The 21526-nt window shown below is 48.5% G+C and overlaps 7 protein-coding genes across 7 annotated transcripts; 3 read left to right on the plus strand and 4 right to left on the minus strand.

The window, feature by feature from the left end:
- Positions 1-184: 184 nt before the first annotated feature.
- On the minus strand, positions 185-1985 carry N7455_002852 (uncharacterized protein; the record flags this gene model as incomplete). The annotated part of the gene is made up of 4 exons (XM_040955064.2): positions 185-378; positions 438-1012; positions 1099-1298; positions 1350-1985. The coding sequence occupies 4 exons, from the start codon at positions 1983-1985 to the stop codon at positions 185-187; spliced, it is 1605 nt and encodes a 534-aa protein (XP_040814426.2).
- A 1563-nt stretch (positions 1986-3548) lies between these two features.
- N7455_002853 (uncharacterized protein) lies at positions 3549-5523 on the plus strand (the record flags this gene model as incomplete). Its single annotated transcript, XM_065604371.1, has 2 exons — positions 3549-3653; positions 3736-5523. The coding sequence occupies 2 exons, from the start codon at positions 3549-3551 to the stop codon at positions 5521-5523; spliced, it is 1893 nt and encodes a 630-aa protein (XP_065462862.1).
- A 443-nt stretch (positions 5524-5966) lies between these two features.
- On the minus strand, positions 5967-7135 carry N7455_002854 (fumarylacetoacetate hydrolase family protein; the record flags this gene model as incomplete). The annotated part of the gene is made up of 6 exons (XM_040955216.2): positions 5967-6125; positions 6179-6340; positions 6394-6634; positions 6681-6897; positions 6950-7028; positions 7076-7135. The coding sequence occupies 6 exons, from the start codon at positions 7133-7135 to the stop codon at positions 5967-5969; spliced, it is 918 nt and encodes a 305-aa protein (XP_040814350.1).
- A 652-nt stretch (positions 7136-7787) lies between these two features.
- On the plus strand, positions 7788-9656 carry N7455_002855 (uncharacterized protein; the record flags this gene model as incomplete). The annotated part of the gene is made up of 8 exons (XM_040955161.2): positions 7788-7966; positions 8018-8042; positions 8098-8131; positions 8185-8389; positions 8450-8554; positions 8616-9182; positions 9240-9357; positions 9423-9656. 8 exons carry the CDS (start codon positions 7788-7790, stop codon positions 9654-9656), a joined length of 1467 nt encoding a protein of 488 aa, XP_040814479.2.
- A 131-nt stretch (positions 9657-9787) lies between these two features.
- N7455_002856 (fungal specific transcription factor domain-containing protein) lies at positions 9788-11632 on the minus strand (the record flags this gene model as incomplete). Its single annotated transcript, XM_040955081.2, has 2 exons — positions 9788-11547; positions 11605-11632. The coding sequence occupies 2 exons, from the start codon at positions 11630-11632 to the stop codon at positions 9788-9790; spliced, it is 1788 nt and encodes a 595-aa protein (XP_040814369.2).
- Positions 11633-12483: 851 nt separating this feature from the next.
- Positions 12484-14464, plus strand: N7455_002857 (uncharacterized protein; the record flags this gene model as incomplete). The annotated part of the gene is made up of 2 exons (XM_040955189.2): positions 12484-12534; positions 12629-14464. The coding sequence occupies 2 exons, from the start codon at positions 12484-12486 to the stop codon at positions 14462-14464; spliced, it is 1887 nt and encodes a 628-aa protein (XP_040814435.2).
- Positions 14465-15495: 1031 nt separating this feature from the next.
- On the minus strand, positions 15496-21410 carry N7455_002858 (DNA-binding ATPase; the record flags this gene model as incomplete). The annotated part of the gene is made up of 4 exons (XM_040955168.2): positions 15496-15790; positions 15856-21258; positions 21326-21343; positions 21400-21410. The coding sequence occupies 4 exons, from the start codon at positions 21408-21410 to the stop codon at positions 15496-15498; spliced, it is 5727 nt and encodes a 1908-aa protein (XP_040814417.2).
- Between the last annotated feature and the right edge of the window lie 116 nt (positions 21411-21526).

Raw genomic sequence — 21526 nt, forward strand, 5'->3', positions numbered from 1 at the left:
ATTGAAGCTAGGAGATTTCGGGGTGGTTTAAGAGAAATCACACAGGAGAGCAAATCTCACTGAGTGGGGGAAATGAGAGTCGCGCAGAGGGGCCGTGCCCCCTCAGCCTCAAATGTGCAACGAGGTAGATTCAATTCCAGTTGAGATTTATTTACATTAGAGCCTTCACCCCGACTTCCTCACTTTACCAGTCGGATGAGCGAACCTCATCCTCCATTGTTGGCGGCCCAACATACTTCTCATACCCCCAAACCCAGTACCACCCAGAAGCGATTAGGATAAATGCAACAAACACCACCGGTGCGTAGTTGACCGTATCTGCAGCGATAGGAATTGAAGAAGGCATACAAAATAATGGAATGACAAGAACACTCCATGCTAAAAACGAATATGCGATTAGCGATGACGATAAATCGTGCTAGATGGTTCAAACTTACCCAGTGCCACAATATTGCAAACTAGCCCGAGTTTGCCAAGGTCAAACTGGCCATTCTTTATATGCCGTCGACCTCCAGCAAGTGACACAACGATTGGACAGGCATAGCTGACAGTCAAAGTAATAACACCAACGCCTGTGAAAGCATTAAATGCAGTAGTTGACCCGAAATAAATAAATCCTAGCAAGATTTGAACAACCATGCCAAGCATCATAGCGTTAAAAGGTACGCCGTCTTTATTTACCTTCTTCCACCATATGGAGCCTGGTATGCCTCCATCGCGAGCAAATGCCCATATGCTTCGAGAGACGGCCGTGGTACAACCAATGACACAGAACAGAGAGAGCACTATCAATGGCAGGAGAAGCAGGAATGATCCAACTGGATTTCCAACAGCAGACTTGATAATACTCGGAACTGGTTGACCAGATTCGAGAGCGGCTAAAACCTTCGTGTCGGGGAGGACAAAAACCAAGGGAATAAGGAAGAGAAATCCGGCCAAGGTGTTTAGAATGACAGTTCCAACTATTGCTTTTGGGACTTGTGTCGATGGTTGCTGGACTTCTTCACACATACTTTGACACGTCAGTTATGGGCTTTTCATAGTGGAGAATGAGGCGAGAGATGTTCCTCTGGCGTGGAAACAAAATACGTTACTTACCAAATCACCATGCCGGTGGAGGAAGTGCTATAAGCAGCTTGCAAAAGTCCGACGCAGAAAGACCAGCCTGCTGGCCAACCAGATTCGGGCTCAAAGCTAGTAAAAACATATTCGGCGTCATGTCTACCCTCTTTCGCAACTGCGAGAACGCATATTACAATAGCCAACATCCCTGCAAGTGTCCAGAATATTGCGAATGTCTGGCTTCTGTATTAGCAGGGTGATGGTGTCACAAATGTTGTTATACATACGTCAAGATAAGGTAGCCATTTGTTCCCAAAGGCCGATATCGCGTTAGCAAGAAGTGTGACGGCGATAAATATAAGAAAGATTTGGTACGTTTCCGCTTGGAAGATACCCATCCCTGGAGCAGATTCGAAAACGTTGATACACGAAACGAGGAAAAGAGTACTCCCAAGATTAACTGCAAGTGTAATGGTGATATTTCCAACAACATATGACCATCCGCAAATCCACGAGGCGATTCTTCGATATGATGGTGGAGATAGCATAAAGGTCTGGTAGTAGACCCCTCCGGCAGTTGGATAGATCGAGGTTATTTCCCCAAGTGAGGCAGCCACACATAGAGTAATCAAAGAGACGGCAAGCCATCCCCAGATTATGTTGACGGGGCCTCCTCCAACAAGAGGGTAGGTGAAAGTCGTAGCCAGTCCGTATGGAATCGCTGCGAGCACGAAGGACATGAAAGCTACCTGAAGCGTGGAGCGGTTTCGAACGAGTTCGGGCTCGTAACCCAGGGCTTCCAGAACCCCATTTGCCGATGTTTGTTTGCCTTCTTCGATACTGGGGAACCCCTCAGGTGCATAGGGCTCGGAAGATTTGGTCTTCGAAGCACGACGCTGGTGGGCGGTGACTTCGTCTGCCATGATAGAGGTCTGACAAAATCGAGATGAGTAACAAAGTATTGAAGAAATCTCTGGGATGAAAGAATATCGACCGAGGCTAGGCTAAAATGCTGAACTTCAGGTAGTCAAATCTTGGGTATAGTCAAATAACCACGCCTACAAAGGAATTTTGGACGCAATATACATTAGGAATTTGGGGTGTTTATCTCTTATTCTGATGAGGAGAGTCCCGTGCACAGCTACTCATCAAACCCTGAACACATTGACGGGCGAGGACAAAATTCACTCAAACCGTTATCCCATATCTCTCCAAAGTACGTTCTCAAAACAAGGTGGATCCAAAGTGGAGAAATGGAGTTATGCCGAGATAACGTTTGATAGGACATTTCAATGACCTACGCAACCACATCTGAGGTGAAGATAAGACGAGCAGAGAGATTGGACAGACAATGTCTGAGCTGAAACATAGATGATCCTCTCCGCATTCCCAAGGTTGGAATGGGCTGTTTACCTATCCAAACTAGTCCTAAATAGGTTAGATTGCTAACGCTAATGCACGGCGGCTACGCTATACCAAATATGGCCTCCATGTGGATCCTGGCGGTCCGGAGGTCCCTCTCGAGCCGTCCCCCTAGAACTCACGTTGTAAGAAATACATGGGAATAGATTAGTGTAGATTAGTATAGTGCTGATTAGTTCAGAGACCTGCATAGGTGATAGTAAGCAATTGACGCAGTTCGGCAGTTGACAGCTTCCGGTAGACTGTGATTGTAACATCAACGAGCTTTACCGGCTGGAGATGTCCGTTCAAATTTCCCCTCGGAATACGGAGAAATCTACGGAGTAAGATGCGAAAACCTGAACTTCTCCGCATATATGATGTCATGAGATGGTGCGGAGAGAAATCAATTCAGAAACAGCTGCCATTGACTGAGAGTTGGAACATGGGCATTCTGTTTTTTTTTACCACGAATGGCCAAGCGCTCCTCTCCAAGAATTGTGTCAGAATCCGCCCAGTTCTTAAAATTTCTACAATATCAAGTCCAACATACGTACATACACATCCCCATATGTATACCCAAGTTATGTTCTTAAAAGCACTTGTACTTGATGCCACTCAGGCCAGTGCTATGTACCTGGGACGTACATCTCACAGAACCAACTGTGAACATGCTGGTGGCCTAAAGGTCAGGGTTTCCCAAATGAGATATTTCTTGCCGCAAATGCCTGACGCAGATCATGCTTATGCTATATAGAAAAAACGCTAGACCACATTAGGAAAACAAACCCGCCTCAAAGCGTATTGTTGAACCTTTTTTGGATTAGCGCGAAGGGAAGGTGCGGGGAGATAGTCCTCGGGAGCCAGTTACCACCTGGGCAACCTCAGCCATTTCGCTTCAAACCAATCGACGGAGATCTCAGCAGAGACGAGACGTTGGTTATCGGCAGGTGATCGGATTTCGGTTCATGCACCGGCCTCAGAATGCTTTGATCGGGTTCTCACCCGATACCCCCGCCATCTCAGACTGATGTTCCTCTCTCCCCCAGCAAACCTATATTCTCAATATCTTTATTTTAATTAGAATGGCAAGCACGGAGAGTTTACTTTCTCCGCAGAAGAAAAGGCAGAATCCCAACCGGTGCCGGCCAAAATCAAGAGGGGGCTGCCAGAGGTGCAAGCAGCGGCGAGTAAGTCGAGGTGAAAGATGCACAGTTTCTCCTTCATCTATGAAGGCCCTTCTTAAAGTCCACATAATTAATACTTATTCAGCGCAGATGTGATGAAGCAAAGCCAAGTTGTCAGGAATGCACTAAGCGAGGACACACATGCCCCGGTTACCAAAAGCAGAGCTTGCAGTGGCGATATGTTTTCAAAGACAGCGAAGAGCCAAATCAGCCGACACCACCGGTCGACTCTCCCGACACGGGTGCGATCGAATTTTCCGCGGTGAATAATCCAATACAGGAGGAAAAAGAAAATCCTCAGAATGAAACCCAGAATCTTTGGGATACGGCCTACCCAAACTTCTTTGACCAGCTGCCAGATTTCGATGAACCAACAGATGCCTGGTTCTATACTGAGCTAGGATCTAATGGAATAGCTTTAGCGAAACCCGATGCCGAGCTGGATGGGTTATCGATTTTGCGTCAACGACTGGCCAACACATCTGTCCCCTCCTTTCTCATCCAACTACCAGTGATGCTGGTGCAGTATTACTTTCATACGGTTTGTAACCAATGGTCATCGTTCGACTGTCCCCTCAATCCTTTCCGAACCATTGTTAGCCGGCTCTGGAGTCGAAATGCGGCGATTTACTTTGCTATCCAGAGCATGTCAGCTGCCTCTTTGGCCAATGATTTTCCAACCATGCGAGCCATTGGAATACAGACACAACAGCAAGCAATCGCGTGTCTAAATAACAGTGTCCAGAAGGGTTCCACTCAAACAAAGGATGATGAGTACTTTCTCGCACTACTTATGATTGGGTCCACTACTGGGTGGCACGATGCTTCCGATTTGGGGCTTCCATATCTGAGAGCGGCCCAAGACCATCTTCTGAGACAAGAACGCCAGTGCAAGAATGCAAACTCTACCCTTGCAAAACAACATCCACTTTTCAAGCAGTGTCTCCTTTGGTGGAACTTACTGGCTGCCTTTGTGGCAGAGGAGTCGCCTATTCTGGATGTGGAAAACTCTATAGAAAACAGCGACACAGATCTTTCAGTCTATCTTGTCGATGGACAGGTCCTACCGCATCCGTGGACAGGGTCTCTCAGATACTCATTGGGCCTCTTCTATCGAACTGCAAGAGTAGTTCGAGCCGAAAGAACCTCCTACCGCCGAAGGCCAGCGGATTTGGATCCCACCTTGATTGACTTGAGTTCCGTGGCCGAAGAACTCGATCTCAGACAAAAAGCCGAACAGCTCGAGGACAGAATTCTCTTTACTGGCTTCTCGTTCTATTGTGGGCCTGTCGATATCGGTGATACAAACACGCCACCGTCGCATTTTCTTACGTTGGCCGAGGCATATCGCTGTACGGCACTGTTGCAAATTTACCATGTCTTCCCGGACATCCTTGAAGAACGACTGCGAAGTAATCAAACCGCGGATGGTGAAAATCCTATCCCGGCCCTCTTTTTGTTGTTGTTCCCAATGGCCGTTGAATGGTCATCGTGCTCGGTAGAAGACACCCGACACACCCTAGCACTTCACGTTGTATCTCTCTTGGAGCAGCTTCCTTCAACATCAGGAACGAAGGTTATGCAGCCTATAATTTTGGCCTGCATCTCTAGCGATCTTGTTTTCTCGTCTGGGTCTGTGCTAGGCGCCACAGAAAATGCGATTCCCAGTCTGAATACGCTGGATGTTGAAATTGCCCAGGCCAGACGGAAGGTTAAAATGCGGATGTCTGAACTCATTTTAATCTTACCAAAACTGCCAATGCAACGCATTTATAACGTTGTGCATGAAACTTGGGATCGTGCAGACTCTGGTTTAGAAGAGTTCTGGCTGGATGTCATGCTGGATTTGAATTTGGAAACAATTATGGGATAGGCTCGGCATTGTATCCTGGATATTGCTCCCTGGCCAGTATCTCTATCTGTTCATCAGCCTTTTCAAATTGAATCCACTCAATGAAGTGATGAAATCTTCAGGAATTGCTCTAATTCCGTAGATGACCAACCTATCCCTACCGATAAGGCCTAGCTCATTTCCCACTGTGTATGCTTTAGTGTCATCGGTAAGGGTAATCTCGCGATCGAAAGTGATTGCGTGGGATACGAACTGTATCACTTGTATGAGGGTAGGCCACTAGTGCATATATGCTAAAGATAAACGAAGCAGTGGTACCCCGTGTGTACCCAAGCGTGCTCTAATGCAACGCTACTATCGTCATTTTACAAGACACAAGAAACCACATCTAGTTCATAATACGTAGCATGACGGTTTTTATTCTTCAGCCACCATTGTATCAAATGCATATGATTGTGTAAGGCTCAATCTCTCGCAATCGGGCATATTTGAGTGCCTAGTCCATGACTTATGCTTATCCGCAGCTCGTCTCCAGGCTGGAGGAACTGTGGTGGGCTCTGTGAGATACCAATACCACAAGGCGTTCCGGTAATGATGACGGTCCCGGGCAGTAATGTGTGGCCCTAATACTTAGCATTAGTTCCATCTGCTTAAAAGAGCTAAGGTTATTTTGTACCTGGGAAAGATAGGACACAATTTCTGGTATGCTGAAGATCATGTCATCGGCGGATCCATTCTGCATGATCTTTCCATTGAGACGAGTCTTTAAATTCAAAACCGCAGCATCGGGGATTTCTTCTGTAGACACAATACATGGACCGAGTGGACAAAACCCATCCTAATAGAGGTTAGTCGTGAAGCTCATTTTGGGTATTGACTATATCGGCATACCATTCCCTTTGCGTAAGACCACTGTGATGTCTTCTCCTGATGTTTTCGGGCTGTCACATCATTGGCGACTGCATATCCCAGAACATAGTCGGCTGCTTCGGCCACCGAAACATTCTTGCATTGTCTGCCGATAACTATCGCCAACTCAACTTCATAGTCTGCTTCATCATAATCCACGTTGGAGGGAAGTATAATGGGGTCGGATGCGGATGCAATGCAAGTGCTGGCCTTTAAAAATACACTGCACAGTATCAGCAATTGTAAGAAGCCAAAGAAGATATACTCACGTCGGTGTGTTTGGAAGAGTCAACTTCATCTCGGCTGCGTGCTCCTTGTAGTTTAAGCCGACGCACCGAACAGTGCCAGCTTCAATTTGCGAGACTGGGGATAGCAGTTCATCAATAGTTTTGATTTCGCCCGTGAATGAAGCATCATAATCCAATGCCGAGTTGCCAGTCACGACTTTGACTGAGACTTCGATATTCTTCTCTATGGCCTGGCCCACTATGAGTCTGTCAGCATGATTTGACTTGTCGTGAACTTGAGTATACCACACCATCAATATCCGGATTCACCGGTTCACCACCATATATTTTACCATCTTCTGCCCTGAAGCGAACCCATCGCTTCCAAACCTGTGGTACATTAGATTACTCCAACATGGTCATAGCGAAGTGCTTACTGGATGTTTTGCTGCAGAGGTGTCTTCGAACTCCATTCTATTCACATTCAAAATTCCCATTTTGAGAGATAATGGTGACATAAATGATTTTCAATGATCAAAAGTGCGAGTGTTCGTTGCCTCCTTATCAATGGACAGTTCCCCATACCGAATAACCCGTGTCGGGAAATTCATCGGGAAATTCGTGGATAGATAAGATGGGTTAAGGTTCATCGGTTCATATTTGCCGATGCCAAGACGATAAAATGCGGGGAAATCACTTCGGGTAAAAGCCCTGGAGATAACAGCAGCTGATCAGCTAATATACATGATTGTAGGCAATGTGAAAATATATTGAAATGTCAGAGGCACATAAAATAGTGATGATTTGGCAGGGGTGAGACACACACGCGATTATGGTAGGGGTTTAAGCTTAAAAATGGTCCCAAGGTACACTATGGACGAACTAATGCACGAAAAGCCTTGGTCGCTCTCGGCTTATCCCCCAGCCCTAGAGCTTATCTCTTGCGGTGACACCGAATTTAATTGGTCATGATTGCCACCTAAACTGTTCGGGAAATTCTTCGTTCCACTTTTGCCAAGTCCTCAAATAAACCGAAGGATTTCCCGATCATAGATAAAGAAAGATAAGGTCTGTAATCACTTCTGTGGATATATAAGAACCGGGGGTGGATTCCACTTGTTACGATAACTCTCTACATACTCACTCAAAATGAACAAAGAGACAGATATCAAACAAGCCGACTTATCCTCGGATCACGATGTACAGATGGGCAACTTCGTGGTTGACCCCGTGCGAGAGAAAAAGCTACTATGGAAGCTGGATCTCTGCATTTGTCCTTTGGTGATGCTCATTTTCTTGGTTGCATATCTTGATCGAAGCAACTTAGGGTAAGAATTCCATCCACACTGCAGGAATTCTTATAGCTAACTCCTGACTAGAAATGCAGCAGTTGCTGGAATGCCGGTAAAGTCAAGTCCACGTTTTGTGAAACAGTGGATTACTGACTTGGCTCTTACAGGAAGATATTGGTCTAGTTGGAAATGAACTAGGAAGTGAGATTAGCCTCGTCCAATATTCGAACTTATGGCTAACAATACCCAACCAGATGCCGTGTCTTTGTTTTACGCAACCTACGTCTTCTTCGAGATCCCGTTCTCTATGGTCCTCAAGAAATTACGCCCCAACAGACTCATTTCAGCATTGATCCTTGGCTTCAGTGCATCCATATTGGCTGCTGGGTTTATCAAGAATGTTGCCGGACTTTATACCACCAGACTATTTCTCGGTGTCTTTGAAAGTGGCTTATTTCCGTAAGACTATCGGCTGCCTGAATAAAAGAAAAGCTTGAATAAACACTAATTATTGTGCAGGTGCTTGACCGTCCTCTTGACCACCTTTTACAAACGCGAAGAACAAGCACAGAGAATTTCATATCTGTTTGTGTCCGCTGCTCTGAGTGGAGGCTTTGGTGGATTGTATGCGCAACTCTCCCTGTTATTTCAAACAAATCCAAACGGTGGCTAACACGAACCTTAGACTCGCCTTCGGGCTTATTCGCCTGGATGGTGCGGCTGGTCTTGAAGGTTGGAGGTGGCTTTTCATTGTGGAGGGCATCATGAGCGCGGTCATTGGTATCGCCACGTTCTTCCTCCTTCCAAATGACTACGAAACTGCCTACTTCTTGAATGAAGAAGATAAAGAGCTAATGCGTCTGCGCATGCAACAGTCGGCACGGTACGCTGATACTGAAGAGTTTGATATCAAGGAAGTATGGAAAACACTGAAAGACCCCAAGAGCTGGCTCACATCATTCAACCAAATTTGCGTCAACATTTGTTCTTTCGGGTTTAGTACCTTCCTACCAACTATTATCCGAGGCTTTGGATTCGATTCGGTCAAGACCCAACTGCTCACTGTTCCCGTGTATATCTGGGCTTCCGCGTTTTACCTGGTCGTCGCCAATTTCTCCGACCGAGTGCGCATGCGAGCCGTCTTCATGGTCCCCTTATGTCTAGTGACAGCTGTTGGCTATGCCATGCTTCTCGGAGTAGATGTTGATGCACGAGGTCCATTATATTTTGCCACATACGTGTGTGTCACTGGGTATGTATTTTCCGTTGCTTGGGATATTTATTGAGCAATTTTTAACCTTTCTTCTAGAATCTATGCTGTGGTTGGACTTGGGGTCAGTTGGAACGCCAACAGTCATTCTGGCTATTACAAGCGTGCCATGGGAGTGGGCCTCCAACAGACGATCGGAAATTGCGCTGGTTTGATTGTAAGTGAGATATCATATTAGCATCCTCGTTTTGTGGCATTGACCTCAAACTAACATAACCCAAGGCTGGTCAAATCTACAAGTCACCTATAAATGGACGATATGTGGTCGGTCATTCTGTTTCAATGGCTGCTATCTGTCTTGCATTCTTTGGTAATGCTGGCATGTGGGCTTTGCTCCGATATCACAATACGAAGCGAGACCAACTATCGCCGGAGGAGAGAGAGCGCATTGTCAGCTCAGGATCATACGAAAAGAAAGGCGGAGATTTCCATCCAGACTTCCGATACATCCTGTGAATATATAATATACAGAATATCAAGATCAAATTATATAATTTCTGACAGGTTGCATCCATCATAAGGACCAAGAATATAGATCAACAGATACTTATACAACCGACAAGAATGCTCCCAAGAAATTCCATGTTCTATGTATGATATGCAATTTCAGATATCATTTGCTCCCAAGTTTCAAGGTCAGCAGCCTGTGGAAATGCAAAGTTCTGATCTTCCCAGACTGCAGGCCACATCATATCGGGCGAAGAAGCAGGTGGATGGCTGGGCGAGGCGCCCGTTGCAATAGACTCAATGTTCATAACTGTCGAGATCATTGGATTCCTTTCGCGCTCCTGTTCCATAAAGTCTGGCAGTACTTCAGGTGGACTCATTGGGGCCTGGTCGCCTGGCTGATCGGTGGCTTGGGCGAGTCCAGTGGTACGGATTATACACAGCTCTACCACTTTGACCTCTGCAAGACCAAACTCGTTTAGCCAAACATCCTTCCGTAACCTTTCGCAATATTCCTCGAGATCATTCAAAATTGCCGCAGTTTGAGGGGCAATGGGTCGCCGCACGGCAATAATACCCAGGATGAAGGCACTATTGAACATATTGTGGGTTCCTAGTGTCCATCTCATATTTTCTGACGTTCCATAGCTCAAGGACTGCAGTCGGATTTTCAGATCGGAGGATGCCGAGGAGATGCATGCCTCGTGACTAAAGCTGAAGCGATTGGTTATGGACTCGCGCAGAAGATAAGGTCGGTGCAGAGTGATTCTGGCAAAGTGGAAAGTCGAGTGCAGGTAGAGGCGATGCCAAGGTAAAAATGTATGCGACTCATCCAGTGAGAGCTCGGGGTCTTCCACAGCAAAGTAGGGTGGGAGTTGCTCTTTCCATGCAACAAGCTTGTTGTCCATCTCGATCACCATATCGTACGATGCAGGATATAAACCGAAGCACCGGTCTTGGATTTCACCTGCAATTTTACCTAGACCACTGCCGAGGATTGTGACTGTGCTCATTGTTGGATAGCTCAATGCATGAGCTGTAGCAGTAGAGGACTCTTCATCAGTCAGTCCATCCAGCCACACATTTTCGGGTGCTTTGATAAGACACATATGATCCGAGATCGCATATGGTCTGCCGAGAGCAAGGGCAATAGTCTTGTCAAGCAAGTACAGATTGCTCCAGAGGCGTCTTCTAGTTTCAGTGGCTTTTCTCGACAAGCCCCATTTTTCTCCATCTATATGCATACCTTGTGCTTGGGCCATGCGCATGGCAAAGCTGATGGTGAGCCAGCTCTCTGTGACTTGTCTGGTGTATAACAGATATCGCGTAACCATTAACCCTGCTCTGACAAGATCTAAACTCTCGCCATGGAAAGAGGGTGAGATAACAATCGCTCTCCTAGCAGCCCAGTAGAAACGAAGAGAGGCTTCTTCGCTTTCTTTTCGCTTTTCGGGCGAAGAGGTCGTAGGACCGTCCAAGAGCACACTAAAGGCGAGAATGATGAACAGAAGAGCAAGCCAGCGAAGATCTACTCCAGCAATTTCGTCGAATCCAAATTTTCGGCCCCAGAATTCTGCAAATTGAGATCTGAAGGTGTCGGGGTGAACTGTGTCGATAGCCCAGTTGATCTCAGTTAGGAATTTTTCGATTAGCCGATCGACGGTCACTTTATTCCGCGGTAAGAGGCCAAGTAAATCCCAAACCTGCGAAAATGGTCCAGAGTCATTTCGAAACGATTGCAAAGAATCCTTGCTAGACAGCAAGCTCATAGGGGGTAGATCGGGAGCTGACTCCTGAATCATGCGGGCTGCCACCTGGTGGCCAAAGTATGAATTACCGAAGAAGCTAGGTGCTCCCCGGGCAATATACAACTGCCCCAACTCTGTGTCCTGGGTATCTGCTATAGGATTTCACTGTTAGCTGTGATCTACGTTTTGACAGTGGGGATATCCGGTACCTGCTGTGTTCACTCTTTCTGGTGGCATCGCATGACCCTTTTTTTTTTCCGGCCATTGACATAGTTGAGGGACCCCACGCTGGATACAGCGAGAACAAGGTAGTTCTCTGTTACATTTCTGCTTCCTGGCGTGACATTGGGAACATGAAGTTGTTTTTCTCCCCCGTCTTGCTCTAGGACGAGAGTCGAGTGCCACATTGTTTCTCTTTCTTCCATTGGTGCTCATGGTTTCATTATAGAATCCCAAGCAGCCAGTAGTCAGCAGTTGTTGGATTGTACTTAAGGTAGAGAACAGAAGGGGAGTGACCCGAGGTCTTCCAATTTTAGCCTTAGGGATCAGGCCTACAGAGATGCTCGCTACCATGGAGTTTAGATCCTATTTATTTCCCAATGTCACAAGAATTAAACAAATATATGGCTCTATTTGACCATGATGGATTGATTATTCGTATTATTATTCTAGAAAAGCTACTACTAAACATATTATAGTCTTTGTGGTCCTGCATATCTGCCTTAGATGTTAGGCCTTGCTTTCAGCTCTCGGGGCATATAAAGGCCAGGGTGGGCTCATCAGGGTGACCTAAAGAAACTGAGAGAAGGTATCTGGGGAATTATCAAATCGAAAGGAAAGATGAATACGTACTATGTATGAAAACTATGTATGAGAAAAGAAGCATTGGAAGTATGAAAGTGGCCCTGGAGCGGGCGTTTGTAGTGCTGAGTCATCTGACGTCAAGCGCGTTGTTTACTTTTTGGCCTCGCTTCGACTTTTGATGCTTCCCCACACCCTGTCTCGACCCATTTAACCCCCTGCACTGCTTCTTCGGGCTATTGCAATCTTTTGATATCTGTTGATTCCTTGAATTTGCGCCTTCAATCATGGCGATTCGCCGTTCCGCGCGCATTCGTCGTGCCCAGAGCACCCCGGAGGTGAGTAACGTAGCAACAACGCTTGTTGTGGGACAGATTGAGGTCCTCACAACCGTTGAAATCGCAGTAAACTAACTTCCATTATTTTATTCAGGTTGAAGAGACCCCTCAGCCAGTCGCAGCTTCCAGACTTCACTCTGTTGCCGAAGGCGAGGAGACTGACAGCTCCGAACTCCCACACGTCCAAACCCCCCTTGCGAAAACTCCCTCTCAGAAAACTCCTCGTGCGTCTGTCCAACGAAAGCGCGCTAGCATGACGACCCCCACTAGTGTGACTGCGGCCCGTCCGTCCCGCGAAGAAATGCATCCCAGCAAGGCGCAACAGAGCACAACCAAGCACGCGGACTCGGGCCTGCTCCTCGGGTTCAATCCCATTAAGAAAGATGCCAATGGCAATGTAGTCAAGCTCGGAATCAGTGACGACACCCCAACCAAATCCAAGGCGTCTCCCGCGACCGACCAGTTTGGGACCCCAGGATTCGAATACAAGTTTCACTCCCAGGAGACGGAACTCAGCGACGAGGCCAAACTGCTGATGGAAAGCGTCCGTGCTGATGCTGCTCGAATCAAGGCCCAAATGATTCAGGGCAACTCAGAGCAAGAACATGAAAATCACGAGACCGAACAAATCCATGGAGACCGAAAGATCGCCATGCCAAAGGGCAAGACCAACCGCTTCAGCGACATCCACATGGCCGAATTCAGAAAGATGGACTCTATTGCTGGGCATGCTTCATCTTTCCGTGCTAGTCCCGGTCGCTTCCAGCCTGTTACCAAGTCCCTGAAGCGGTCCAAGTCCAAGGCGCAGCTTGACGAACCAGAGAGCCAGAACTCGTCCCCTTCCCGCTCTGCATCTAAGATCTCAAACTTGTCCACTCCCACGGCCGCTACAACAGCTAAGCGTGTCAAACACAACCAAAGCGAAGATACATCCACTCGTCATGAATCAAAGGAGCAAACACAGAAGGTCGAAACCCCTCGCCGACCTGCAGGTCCTCGTCCTCGCCCTCGCACAAGCGTTCGCAGTTCCCTCATGACTCCCACACATGCTTCGCTTGCTCGTACGACCTCTACTAGCATCAAAGCACCGAGAACCTCAATGATTCCATCCTTGAAATTATCTCCGGCTGCCAAAACAATGGCCTCACCTCGAACTCCTCGGACTGATTTCAACCCACGCCTCAAGAGCAAATTGCCCACCCTTGGTAGCCTTAGGTCTATTCTTCGTCGGCGCCAACCACTCTTCTCCCGCGACCCCGCCAAAATTGCGTCTGGTACCCACGTTGCGGCGCCCGATTTCAATCCCAAGTCTCTCTTTGGAGGAGCTGGGGATATGAGCGACTCCGCTCCAACCCCTTCACCAAAGAAGCACGTTGAATTCACTCCGAGTGTCAAGTCTCGTCACGAACTTGCTGCTGCTTCGCCCTCTCCTTCCAAGGGGTCTTCTGCTCAGCGTCGTTCCATAGCCGGAGATGTAGTCTATCCCACTCTCCCGGCTCTCACTCCCGAGAAGAACTCGGCTGCTTTAGCATCCACTACTCCTACTTCCGAATTCAAGTCCATTCGTCATGTTCGCAAGTCGGATGCCGGCGAACAGCCCGCTCCATATCAGGAGCTTCCCGTGGTGACTCATGGCATTGCTCATGGTATTGTCAACAAAAAGAGGCACCGCAGCGAAGTTAACGACGAGGATGCTCCCAGCACTGCAAATACTGAGAATTTGCCGCCTACCGATGTGCAGTCTGATGAACGCAGCAGCAAGAGGTTCAAGTCCAACCCGCCTACACCAAGCCCAGTCAAGAAACGTCTTACCAAAACCCCTGTGCGGCCTTCTGGCCAGATTGGCACTCCCGCTAGCAAGCAAAAGAGTCGTGGAGTTCTCAGCATGAGCCGCCTCAACATGCTTTCGAAACCGAAGAGACAAGCCTAAACATGCAATGATTTGATGAGCACCCACCTGGCGCGTTAGGCCGCGTCTCTGATGAATTGTTTTTTTTTTTTTCTTTCAGCCTTACGATCAACCTAGTACTTTCTTTTTTTTTTTTTTGTTACTACTTTTTTTTCCCTTTCTGGGCCCTAGTGGTCCAGCCCACGCTGCAGTAATGCTCTTCTGCGGTGTCAACGAACCAACATTTCCATTCTTGATTTGTATCTACACTAAAATTTTTGATGGTCTTCGGGCCCTCCCCACCTTACGGAATATCTTCGTTTCGTGTCTGGTGTTGTTTTTGTTCCTTTCTTTCTTTGCCTGTTCATCAGGTAAACCTTTTGTGGGAAATACGGCGTCTGTTATGCTTTCGGGCTATTACTATTGGAAAGGTGCCCTGGGGTTTTTGTTTCTGTGTATCTATTGTCAATGGAAATTTTGAAATCAAATGAATTCTCTGATAAAAGTCATGAACACAGTAAAAGTATGGTCAATTGTGTGCCTTCTAAACTATCGATGTCCCCAACAACATAGAGTGAACAATTCCCCAATGTACTTACACCACCTATGGTTTACGAAGGAAAAGATATGAAGGTTGTGGATGGATCAAAGGATTTGCTATGTACAACATACAGAAATTAGAATCTCCATCCATCGTGGAGATCAAAAAGCTAGCAATACATGAAGGGTTAGGAGAAGAATAGAAAGAAGAACGAGCAGAAATCAGAGGGCCTTCCCAGCGGTGGAACAAATACTAAACAAGCGATTATGCTCCGGTCTGCGTTGCAGACAAGAGCCTCCATGGTATAGGACGGAGAATGGTACAGTGACATTAAGCATGACAATCATTTGGGGGTTGTGAGGATATGGGGTAATTTTTCGGGGAGGGTTGAGTCGAAGGGGTGTGAAAATGCGAATCAAACGCAGGGGAACGGAAAATAGTAGACATGCATACGAGATGCAAACAAAGCGAGATAGGGATCGAGCCTGGGCTGTAGAAAGGTTCGAGTCGGGGATGGGCGGCGCAGTATGTATCAGTTTTTCATGGTTTCCAGGAAAGAATCCAGGTTGTATTCTTCCTGATACTGGCGGTCATCCCAGAGCTCGCCCAGGTCGTCTAGCCAGCCCTTCTTGCCCTTCTCCTTGACCTCGCCGTCAATATCGACCATGTCGACTTCATTGCCGGCTGTGTCACTTGGCTTCTCGGCTGTGTCTGCCGTTTCGCCCAGATTGAACAGGTCAAGCAGTTGATCTGTGTCCATTGTTCCGAGCCCGGCGTTCTGTTGATTGACCACGGTCGAGGCGACGTCGATCTTGAATCGTTGCAAGCTGTGGCGGGGTTCATGTTAGTTTCTGTCCATCTTCGGGGTTCTTATAGAATGATAATAACTTACTTCAGAATCTTCTCCTCCAGGGTGCCCCGCGTGATCAGGCGGTACACATTGACAACCTTCTTTTGGCCGATACGATGAGCACGGTCCATAGCTTGGATATCTTTCTGCGGATTCCAGTCGTGCTCCACGAAAATGACGGTGTCTGCACCAGTAAGGTTGAGACCCAGTCCACCAACACTGGTGGTCAGGAGTAAAACGTCGTAACTGGGGTCGGTGTTGAATCGGTTAACGATATCCTGGCGCTTGGTTGCTTCCACGCCTCCATCCAGGCGAAGATATTGAACAGATGGAAGGAGTTTTTTAAGCACATCGTTCTGCACAATGTCCAGCATCTCCTTCATCTGACAGAACACAAGGGCTCGGTGAGGGCTAACATAGCTTGCACCTGTATCCAGTTCACCCTCTGCTGTGTGGTCAAGGCCAATGCCGCAATCCACCAGCAAATCTTTGAGGGCGTTTAGCTTGGGTGCGTGGGAAAGATCCCTGATGTTCGAACGCTTGGCAGTTAGGAATGTTTGCACCTCGTTGTACTGCTTGTGGCCTTCCTTGACAACCAAGGCAGGAGAGTTACATAGACGTCGCATGTATTGAAGCGCCTGGAAGATATGCTCTTTGTCGCCTCGGTCTGCGCTGCCCACTTTGTCTGCCAGCTCCTTCTGCTCCTTCTTGGAGAAGTCCTCGAACAATTTCTTCTGCAGCTCACTTGGATCGCAGTAGTAGTTCTGGATAATCTTGGGAGGGAGGTCGTTCAAGACTTCCTCTTTCAGACGTCGGAGTAGGAATGGCAGGACCTGTTTGTGCAGTGCCTCGATTGCCAGAGCACCTGCCTCTTGTTCCTTGGAAGAGGATTTGCTGAAACGGCTAGCTGCAATGGGCTTGGCAAACCGATCCAAGAAGACCTTCTCTGTTCCCAAGAAACCGGGCATCAAGAAGTCAAACAACGACCAAAGTTCGAGGACGTTATTCTGGATTGGAGTACCAGACAAGATCAGACGGTGGTTGCTCGCCAACTTTTTAACTGAAGTTGTGATCTTGGCCTTGGGGTTCTTAATGAGATGGCCTTCGTCGAGCACGCAGTAATTGAAGTTGATAGGGGAGAGGATATCGTTGTCGTTGCGGCAAACATCATAGGAAGTTACAATGACATCCGTGGTGGCCAGCAAGGGTTGAAGTCGAGACCGTTCTGCGGGAGGCCCAACATATGCAATGCAGCTGAGGAATGGAGCATACTGCTTAACTTCCTGCTGCCAATGTCCAGACAGAGAAGGCGGGCATACAATCAAAGAAGGCAGTTTTCGAGAGTCTGTCGACTGGCTCTTGGCGAACTCCTCTGCTCGCATATGGTGGTCACTTGCCACGATGCAAATAGTTTGCAGGGTCTTACCAAGACCCATGTCGTCGCAAAGAATACCATGGAGATTGTAGCGATTGAGGAAGGCAAGCCAGTTGACACCATCCTGCTGGTAAGGTCGAAGCTCAGCCTTGATAGCGACTGGAATTTCGAATGGCTCAACCTTACGCACGTCCAGCATCTGGGACATGAACTTCCTCTCTCGGTCACGGCCCTGGAGCAGCTCTTCTGAGAAGCCAGGGGGGTCGGGAATACCGGCCTCCAGGGGAACCAGCTTGACAAGGGTAGCGAATGATGTTGTTGCTAGAAGACGCACATCGTTGTCGGAGTCGCTCATTCGGCCAAGCACAGGAACCACGAGGAAGATGACATAGGGGAGAATTCCATCTTCCATAACATGGATCAGATGATAGATGCACTCAATCGCACCTTGGCGGTGATTAACATCCAACCCATTGTTAATAATCGGTAAGACTTTTTCAACCAGCATTGTCATGCCCTTAACGGTAATGACACTACAAATTGTAGCGAAACATTTGGCTGCTGCGTAGCGAATGACAGAAAGTCGGCACTGCAAACCCTTGGCGATAATCGGCATAAGGTCGATAACCCATTCGTGGAGACCCGGGTGGAACTTGGGCAGCAGAGCCCGCAGTGTAGACAGACCATCCACGATTTCTTGGCCAAGTTCATTCTCTGGGTTAGTGATGTCCTCGGGAAGTTCATCTTCTGCCAAAGCATCTCTCAATGGCCGTTCAACCAATTTTGCGAGATTGGGAACCTTCTCCAAAAGCTCAGCACCGAACTTGACTGCCAGCTGCTCCAGCGCATCCTTAGCACCACGACGCATAATCCGTGCCTCTCTTGCCTCTCTTTCGAATTTGGCTGCATCTGGATGGTCGCGTCGGTCTTCTTCTTTGCGGAGCGACAGGATTGATTTTTCCAATTGCGCATTGTGCGGGAACTCAGGTGTCTCAGAAGTGTCCACACAGCAGTATTTGACCAAGTTTCCAATGATTTTGTCCACTGGTCCACGCTTCGTGGCAGCTGTGTAGTGTTCGATGAGGCCAGCCACTGCTGTCGCAGAGCGCTGCTGGAGTTCTAAATTCTCCTCTTTCTTGACACTATCCATCATACCCTTGATGATGTGACCAGGCTTCTTGGGAATATCCCGCAACGCGACCAGGGCACCAGCAGTAGCAGCTAGAACACGCATGTCCCGCTGTTCCCTCATCAGTCGAGCCTCCTCGACGGCAGATTGTGCAGTGGTACGAGTATCATTCAAGACTTGCGTAGCAGTGATTCGTTGGGCCGGTGTGAGGTTTTTCTTCAGTCGATCAAAGTCAGGACCAACAATTTTCTCAGCGTCCACCAAGGAAAATGCGTTAGGCCCGGCTTCTGAGTCGCCCTGAACGACCACGGCCAAGGTTGGCAGCCGAGAAGGTGCCACGTGCGCATGGTCCCGGAAAGTATTCAACAATGAATGGCACTGGGAGCGCGCAACATGAAGGTAGCACGCAATGTCCGCATACCAGGGCGGGCGCTCGCCTTCGAGAATTGGTCGAAGACGGTCACACAAAGACGAACGATATTTGCTCTCTGGTCCGGATTGGCGGGCATACTCTTCCATGACCATGGCCGAAGCAAGCTGCGTTGTGGAAGCAGAAACATTAAGACCATCCAAAATTGCGGGCCAAAGGCTTGGTAATTCATTCTTGTCCCAGAAAGATATCAGCTCGCCCAACGCCTTCGCGGCATATATCTTGGATCTCAGCATGGTATCCGCACCAACGAGGTCAATGTCACCGGAAAGCATGTGTCCGTCCACGTTGTGAGCTGAGGGCGGGGGTTGTTCTTTTTCTTTCTTCTCCGATTTGCGCCTCCGTCCCACCTTGATCTCAGACCCGCCTGGAATAGAAGCAGGGGGAGAGCCTTTGGAAGGGGTGGGAGCTGGGAGAGCGGCGGAGAATGGCATACCAGACGGTTTGATAAAGAGCGAGGTGTTCATCGGGATGGGGTACCGGGGAACGCCGAAGGCGCCCAGAGTGAGAGTGACAAGAGGCTGAATGGAGTCCGACAACTCCTCGTCGGATTTGAATGAGCCGCGCAGCTGAACGGCATTGAGGAGTTCAGACCACACTTGGCCAGACAGTTTCAAAACACCCTCGTTCCGCTCCACGAGAAGATTTTGGAAAATCAAGCGCAGTGCCTTGCCATCTACCCAGTCTGTGGTGCGCTCGCCTTCCAGCTTCAAGAATGTCATGAGAGCCCGAAGGACAGCCGAGCGAACGCTGGTGATCGTATGGCGGAGGAATGGGTAGAGACGGGGGACAAGTTTTCCGAATGACGCTTCCAGATCATCTGCAGCGTTGGCCTTCATAGCATCCAAAACTTGAGAGAATGTGCACAGCTTGGCCAAAAGGTCCATCACAGAGCCTGTACTAGCACTAAGATCGTCCTGTAGGTTGGAGAGACAGTCCCAGACGATGTTCATCAGGGGGCCAAGAGTGCCAGTCCGGGAGGACACAAACTCCTCTGCAATAGGAACAAGTGTGGCGGCGCTAACAGCCCGGACATCATCATCATAATCAGCGAGGCCCTTCATGACAGCTTCCAGGACGCCATCCATCATGTTGGAATCATTGACAAGTAAGTCCTTTCGAACTGCGACGAGGTACCGCAACCCGATCATACCACCATGGCAGACCTCCCATACGGGGCGGTCCAGTCCTAGGTCAGTCTGCATTATGATCCGGTATAGGCATCGGTAGACCGCTCGGACTGAGTTCGGGTGTAGGTGTGATAGAAGAGCACCGAGAGTCTGGCCCACGGTTTCGCGAATCGGCGCAACCACATTGTCTGAAATGTAATCACCAAATCGGTCAAGCATCAGAACGCAGACTAGTCGGCATGAGAGGTCATCCAGCCACCGGCGGTTGAGTGCATCATTTTCTGAGCGACTTTTTCCATCCAGGCGGCCAGCTGCCACCCCCTGGACCCTGATCACTTCACGCAGGGCCATTGCGGCGCCATGTCGAACTTCCCAGTTAGAGTCAAAAATGTCCATAGTCAAAAATTCGCACATGTGTTCAAGAGGCCATCCTGCACCCTGCTCCACGATCTCTGGCTGGATATGAGGCCGCTGTGGGGCGGCAGCTCCTTTGAATTCAGAAACAAGCTTAGAATCGTCATCTTCTTCGGTGCGTTCGAAGGAAAAGTAATCAGGTTTTGTGTCGCCGTTCTCGTCATCTCCGTTCTCTGCTTTGACAGGATGGGGAGTTGTGGCCACAGGGGTTGTGACAATATCGGACTGTCGACGGGAAGACAGATCCACGACACGGACCTTATTGGCCCCCATCTTGGCGTTCTGTTTGTTTTTCCGTTTGAGCTGATTGAGCTGCCGCTTGCTCAGCCCCCCGTCCTCCTTCATCGCACTTTCGCTAGGCGAGGAGGGTCGGCGGGAGGGAGCTTCATGCAGACTCTTGTGGTGAGAGATTGGCGGAATAGTCGGCTCATGCTTTGGGGCAGGAGTTACCACTTTAGGAGCCAATTCAATATCCTCGATCAGGTCTTCTTCAAGGTATTCGCCTTCGAGACCCAACCGCGAGGTCAACGTCTTCTTTTGGTGCTGCAGGCGTGAAGCTGGTTCCATGGACGCGAGGGAGTATTCATACTCCTTGCCCGCACTGCCAAGCAGCCGCTTACCGTATTTTAATACGGAAGGGATGTCCAAGGTGTCAAGTTTGAGGAAATCATCAGCCAGGATTAGCTCTTCTGATTTGACCTCGGACTTAATCTCCACATCATCTTCGTCTGCTGCAGACTTGATCTGCAGTCCATCATCCTCGTTTGGATCATAAATCTCTGCGTTGGAGACAATCAGTCCAATAGCTTTGGCAGAAGCCGTCCTTGTATCCCAGGACTTGGATCTGAGGTAAGGCAGGATTCGCCCGAGTAGATTAAACAGCTCATCTGGATGCTGTTTCTGTACATCTGCAAGCTGCTGAGCAGCCGTATTACGAATCAACTGAGTGCTGCCCGTCTCGAGTAGCCTGTATTGTCATTGGTCAGTAGTTAGTTGCTTCACGTGATTGCACGCATTTGGGTCGAAATACTCACGTGACGAGACGGTCGAGTCTAAACTGGGTTAGTTTCACGTGACATGCGCGTGGTGATTGGTTGAAGGGGCTTACCGGGAAGCCATCGCGGGTCTTCACTTTTCTCCCGACTATGCGGCACAATTTGATTAAGGGAAAAAAAAAGGGAATACCGCAAAGAAAAGAGCAATTGCGCGCGACAAAGCGCGCAATTAGGGTGGAA

Source organism: Penicillium solitum, assembly GCF_028829755.1.
Source record: "Penicillium solitum strain IBT 25940 chromosome Unknown utg000001l_segment0_segment0, whole genome shotgun sequence".
Lineage (NCBI taxonomy): Eukaryota > Fungi > Ascomycota > Eurotiomycetes > Eurotiales > Aspergillaceae > Penicillium > Penicillium solitum.